The following is a 6,880-nucleotide window of genomic DNA, read 5'->3' as shown; positions in this document are numbered from 1 at the left end:
CGACCACTTCGTTATAAGCCTAACAAAATTCTCTGCCGTTGAAAGGTGCTTCATATGCAAAATCACAACACAGCCAATGAGTATAGGTAGGGCGGGGGAACAGAACTGTATGCTACTGAATGGAAGTTCAGCGGCAAGTGCAGAGCCGTAGTGTTGCTGCGGTGGCACCACCCCCACGTCGCTCCCTGGATAGTTCTGTGCTCTACAGGCTACGTGAGTTTCTTCCCACCATCACCACCTGCTCGTGGCTTCGTTACATGTCAAAATCACAGCTCCGATAGGTGCATGTTTTCTAGAGGTACCACAGGCTATCTTTATCGCTGCCCCGTTAAGAGTGTGCGTAATAATGTATGTTATCTCGTTGCGCCAGTTTGCTGAAGACTCTTTCTAGTCATTCTTAGTTCTAAGTTGTTTGGTTGTCGTTGAATGTGACTGTAATCATAGCCAATGTTTATAGTCGAAGATAGCATTGTTTTAAGTAAGGGCTTTTACAACTACAACGTGTCAGTCAGTCAGCATAGCACCGCAGCATTGTGCCAGACGCGTAAGAACTTATGGCTTTACCTTTTCTCGGATAGGATAGCCTATTTGCTATGAAAAGAAGCTTATGGTGCCCAGCGAAATAAATAGCCTAATCTACGTCAGAAAGAATGGGTCCTAAACTGAATTGTTTTGAAAACCTAAGCTTTAGGCTACTGCAGATTTCTTCGACTTCATAGAGCGAGGATGTGTATGGGCTATTTAAAATAAGGCTAGCCTACAAGTCAGCCTGCTTGGTAACCTAACGTAAGCTAATACTTTTCAAAAGGAAACTAAGTTGCATGGACGTCGTCTGACAGCGAAGAGGGAAACTGCGTTAACGCTTTCTCGCAACCCAAATGATGAAGCATATTTCAAGAAGCGCTCCAGAAAGTGGCTGATAAGGAGCACATCCCTGCAGCTGTGAACGACGGACAGACGGTTACAGTCTTTTCACATTAGGTGCCCTTAGTTTAGTTCAATCAGTTTAACTGGTAACTCACTTAATTCACTACGTTTTATTTGAGGACTGAAGCAGCATGTTCGTACAGAGTCGGTGGGTTTCATGCCGAGCAAGTTGACGGCAGACAGAGTTCAGTAACCTAATCAAAATCCTCACAGCCACAAAGCATCGAGAGGGGAACTGTAGCTCAGAAGGCAGCTGCTGCGCGATTCGCCACTGCCACAATTCTGACCTCAGAATGACTGACCGAAGAGGTCGCTTTGACTATGAAATAAGTGTTGACGACGAAGCATCGGAGAATAAAACGACTTCCAGAATTTTTAAAGGGATACGTCAAACTCACCGAAACAAGCACCTGAACAGAAGAGTGAATACAGCGGACATTGCTCGCACAGGAGACGGTAGCTCGTACCAGACCGAACCCGGGAAAACCTGTAACTCTACAAATGTGATGCCAGTGCATCACAGTTCTTCTGACTTAAGATTTACCGAACGCCACTATTTCTGCACTGACTGTGAAGTTCCTCTGAATAGCCACAGTCATACTCATACGAAGAAAATGACTGTCGATAACGCAAAAACATTTTCATCAAGATATTCAAACCACAATGGAAGAAGAAAGTTGGCATTAGGATCATGGAGTTGGTGGGCGTTGTGTCTTTCCATACACGTGTTGAAAACAGCAGCTCAAGGTAAGAAAATATAGCCCATTCTATACACATTCAAGGGAAGTGAGGCAAAAGTAAGCTATATGACTAGATTGAAAGATGTAGGCTACAGGCTATACCAAACGCCATTTAACCACAGTGATATAGCCTAACTTGTTATAGGAATATGTATTCATACCGTAGGCTATAATCACTGAGACGAACGGAATAAAAGCACTTCTAGCTTTTTAAATGACCAGACAGACAAAACAAATGCACATGTCAAAGTTCCATTGGATGTGACTATCACAGGAAATGGCGTATGATGATAAACTGTTTATTGTAGACAAACGATGCAAAAGTCTTTGGACGGTCACAGATGTTACGCGTGCGACCACGGGTACGCGCGAACTCCAGGGTTTGTTGAAGGGGTGGGTGGGGGATTTTGCTGAGGTTGGGTCAAGCATAAGATGACAATTTCACTAAGGAAACCTTTTATGTTAATTTTGGGATTTTCATTTTGGCTTTTCATCCCATTTTGGCCTACTATTAGATCTACAGAACTGCCTGATATAACAACATCTCTTTCGAAAAAATTGAATAGGCTAGATCTCCCTAGGGATAGCCTATGTCTTTTTTCATACCCCCGAGACATTTATGCCTAGTTCCTATTGAGGAATAGACTTAATTTAACATAATGTATGTTTTTTCTCCATTCATTTAAAGGGATTATACATCACATGACGGCATGCAAGTAAATCCTGTTTAGAGATCATCCATGTGTAATTACTGATGCAAGACCCCTTTTATGAAATCATCATGTGTTTTGATTTGGGGTAATAAAAACAACATGCCCCATTAATTGGCATATTTATGATTCCGCAAATTTTACATCTATCAGGGTTATTTTAGGTAGGCATTGAAAAAGATAATCAACAGTATGCCTCAAGCTATCTTCTCCGCCCACTTAATATGTATTTTGTATCTTTTTTTTTTTTTTGGGGGGGGGGGGGGGGGGGGGGCGTATTTGCATTTGTAAAGATGAGAGAAAATGAATGACAATAATGATCATATGAAGACACTATTTAACAGCGTTTCAAAAGACAGTCATCAATTTAGTTAGTGAATAGATGGGGTGGCACAGTTGCCACTATCGTTTAATGCACAAATGATTTGACATCCTGCTCCAGCAGACTTAACTTTCATTTTCTCATTAGCTTCTCTTCTCTCTTTGTTTTGGAGAAATGCTGTGGGTAAATCACTGTATGAACACCAACAGCTTAACCTTTCAAACAAATACAACTCCACAGGATCTTGTGAAACCAGGGATATGAAATGTCATACTGCTTTAGCAATGTTCTTAACACTCCAGAGCCTAACTGCAGACATACTCTCCTATCACTGCAATACACCATTCTGCTTGAGGAAGTCCTTTTTTGAATCTTTATTTCACTAGAAAAAATACTTTGCTTTATATTAACTGACAGAAAAAAAAACTTTCTAACAAATGTGTCAACTATGGACTCTCCTATGAGCAAACCCCACATCACAGTCTTTCAATACTTCAAAGTCCACACCCATGGAAGCAGGGATTACTGATTAACTTGGAAATCCATGAGACTCCAGAGCCTTTGCAAGGTCCTGCCAATCATGAGGACTTTTGCAGCACTGTGCAAGTGTTTCATATGCTGTCTCAATAGCTCTGACTGTCCAGCTACTTTGGTGATGGCAGTTCGCATCATGTCATATAGGCTTATTTAATTCAGAGAGGTTCAGCAAAGTTGTTGATGTGCATATAGTGTCAGCCAGTTTTCAAGTCCTGTGTCAAGGTCTTTGGATATTTGGAAAGCCACCAACTCTTTTCTGGGAATGGGTTAGGTGGTATTGATCCCATAGGAGGAACCAGCCAGCTGCCTGCATTATCAAAGCTTGCAAATCGGGTTGAGATTGACATTCAGCCTCCACCTTTAAATGCCAAGAGCTGCAACATTTTCCCATGTCATAAGTGACTGTCGTAAAGACTCATGAAAGGTGCCGGTGTTTTATCAACTAGAATAAAATGAACAGGATCCATTACCTTTACTGTCACTTTCAACTCATTTAAAGTGACAATCAATACCATATAAGAATTTTCATCTGTCGTAGAAATATAGATAACCAGTGGTCATCATGGCATAGAGTCAGAGCCTGTGAGGATGTAAACAGAGTCTAAGTAAGTAAGTAAGTAAGTAAGTAAGTAAGTGTGTAAGTAAGTAAGTATTTTATTTATAGCACATTTTTCATGCACAGAGTGCGTACAAAGTGCTCCAGTATAGCAAGATGTTTGGCAAGATCTTTTCTGTAAAAATATCCAGGCCATCAAAACACTGTATCTAATATGGCAGGTGAAAACACACTTTCCCCTCCACATGTGCATTATCTGCTGGCTGCACCATCAGGCGAGTACACACACACACACACTACCCATTCACGACTGTAAACCCTGACGTTTCATTGCCACACCATCTGTGCAATCATTTACCGCAGAAGCTTTTCTTTGTTGCCCCCTTTCTCTTGAAGTCCTCAGAGTGAGAAATTGTAGCTTTCCTCTCGCATCGGTGATTTCATATGTGTAACGTTTTGCTTGAGTGTTGGTCAGACACAAGATTATTTGTCATGGGAAAAGGCAGGCAGTCCTTGATTGCCGTCCAGTTGATCATTGATTTTGTGAAATGAATTGTAAATCGCAAATTTTGTATCCATAATTGATCGATTTTTGTCTCTGCAAAATGCATGTGAAATCATTGATTTGACACACACTGCTAAGCAGTTTGGTTCTACCAAATGTTTGCATATTTTAATTCATGGTAATATACTACCCACTGTTTTGCGACATCATTAGGAGGGTTGAACCCTTTAGTGCTTGAGGTTCTGTTGGGGGCCAATCGTTTAAGCCTTTGGATTGTATAATTTTCTTTCAGATCATAGTGAGACTGAGAAAAAGAAAATGTACTTGTTTACTTTTAAGAAATGCTTATTTAAAAATGCATTGTTTTAAGAAAGCGTAGCCTATTTAAATACATCACATATTTAGTGATGGACAATTTAGTAACAATATCATTCACACAAACAGTCGATATAAGGTGTGATGTTTGCTTTTGTTTTTTGTTTTTGACATTGTCTTGCCAGCCATCCCTTCAGCAATAACCCCCCCCCCCCCCCCCCCCAATCAATTTGACCATGCCGTTAATACATCAACAACTCCCTTTTACACAGTCTTACAATGCAATTTGGCTGTAGTCCTGATTTCACTGAGAGCGAGCTATATTGCCTTTATGTGCTTGCAATCTGTCGTTAGTGAACAAGGCCCTCATCTCAAAGCTCACACAACGTGTGCCACATGGTCTGTGAGTGGCAACTTAATTTTCATATGAAAGCATAAATGTAAATATAATGAGTGGCTACTGGAGAGTATGAATTATCTTATTTAAGAGGGCAGGCAGGGGGTTATGGGCATGTGACATCATACAAAAGTTTGTGAATGAATAGTTCTAGCATTTAATATTCATGCTGGCCTGTGTGAGTCTGTTTGGTGGTTGTCATGGTTGCAATGACTAGCAATATGAAGTGTGTTTCTTGGTGGTTGTTGTTCCAAAGAGGGTGAGGGTGGATGGGTGCTCGTATATGTGAGGGGTAAAAGCATTGCTGTCTTCCATCAGCCTCTGTCATATGATTATTGATGGCTGATCGCTTCACCCCCAACCCCCAGTGCTTCCATCACTGAAGTGGAGCTAACCAGTGGGCTTTGGTTGATTCCTGGGGGTTTATTGGTAATGATTCATATCTGATAAGGTAATAATATATGAGCTATTGAAATGCCAGCCCACGGGCCAAATGTGGCCCAGAGGCAACCTCCAAGTGGCCCAGTCCGTGGTCCCACAAGAAATGCAGAGAATTTTTTTTTTTTGTGTGCGTTCAGAAATGTCTTCGTATATTCCTACAGTAGTAACCTACAGTACATAAAGCCATTACTAAAACTGTAACTATACAGACTGCTGGAGACAAAATGTTACATTCCTAGCTGTGTTCATGTAGAAGTTCCCTATCTGTACTACAGTAGATGTTGCAGCACAACATTCATTCAGGTGTACAAAGATACAGCAATGGTATCATTTCATGTTATCGGATGTTGCTAATACTAATGAATACTAAAGTAGTAATTTGTCTATTTTATAACTATCCCTGTTCATATAAAATCCAAATTGTAATACACGAGAGACCCACTTAATGCATTTCTTTCTTTAATGAAGGGGCAAACACTGAGATTTTAGTGCAGCAGGCATGACTTTGTGGCCTCAGAGAGCTGTTACGTTTGGAAGGCTTTAGCCTGCATGGAACTAGGAATGTCCAGTCAAAACAAATGCTTATTTTCTGCATGGTTTGAATATTCAAATAAACCTGTATCCACCATAAACCGTATTTCTGTTTACTCAGTGGCTCACTGTGTAAAAGCACCAGTACATGTTAAGAAAATAAACCATGAGCTCTTTACTTGAAATGTACTGAGGCTCCCACACTAATATTGATCGCTCAGAGAAAATTTCTCCAATTATATCTTCGACTTTTCATCAACATTACAGTATAATAGTATGTAATTGATTCTTGTTTGCGTTGGTTGTTAAACATTAACACTTCCAAACACTTGCATATTGCAAGCAAGCCTCTCATTTCGAGGGCTGAGAGCCAAAGGGGCGTAAGTGACATTTTGGTCAAAATTGAGTTATATATATCACCTGAAAGCTCTTGATGAGCTCTCTTAGCTGACAAAATTATAGAAGTAAAATATTTATAAGTACAGTATATAGTTATTGAACAAAAACAAAGGTCTTTAACTGTGAACATATACTATAGAAGCAGTTAGATTTGTTTTGGCTCTCCTGTAAAGTTGGCGAAATGTCACTTACGACCCTTTGGTTCTCAGCCCTCGATTTGTTGTAAAGCTTTATGTGAGTGTCTTTTCCTGCCCAACATTGACCTCTGCCCTTTTGTCCCAGTGTGGATGCCATCTGATAAAAGGGGGTGGGGTGGGGGATGGGGGTCAACAGGAATGTTTTTATTGAGTGTGGATACACATTAAGCATAGCGTGGGAATGTGTGCTTCGCTTTACCTAGACGCATGTGATATCTGTTAAAGAGACTAATGGAACAGAGGCTTGTGTTTGGACATAGTGGGAACCAGGAAACACCTGTTGATGTTTGGAACCATTTCAGT

General features: G+C 40.6%; 1 protein-coding gene across 4 annotated transcripts in view; it reads left to right on the top strand.

The window, feature by feature from the left end:
• The first annotated feature begins 223 nt into the window (after positions 1–223).
• sdk1a (sidekick cell adhesion molecule 1a) overlaps positions 224–6,880 on the top strand; it is a 229,814-nt gene continuing 223,157 nt past the window's right edge. For all 4 annotated transcript variants that reach the window (XM_062532947.1, XM_062532946.1, XM_062532945.1 and 1 more), the window contains exon 1: positions 224–1,674. In XM_062532947.1, coding sequence (XP_062388931.1) covers positions 1,221–1,674 — 454 coding nt within the window. In that variant the 5' untranslated portion in view covers positions 224–1,220. The remainder of the gene's footprint in view (positions 1,675–6,880) is intronic.

Source organism: Sardina pilchardus, chromosome 3 (assembly GCF_963854185.1).
Source record: "Sardina pilchardus chromosome 3, fSarPil1.1, whole genome shotgun sequence".
NCBI classification, from domain to species: Eukaryota; Metazoa; Chordata; class Actinopteri; order Clupeiformes; family Clupeidae; genus Sardina; species Sardina pilchardus.
Note: the sequence above shows the minus strand (reverse complement) of the source record. Positions and strands in the feature narration are given on the sequence as shown.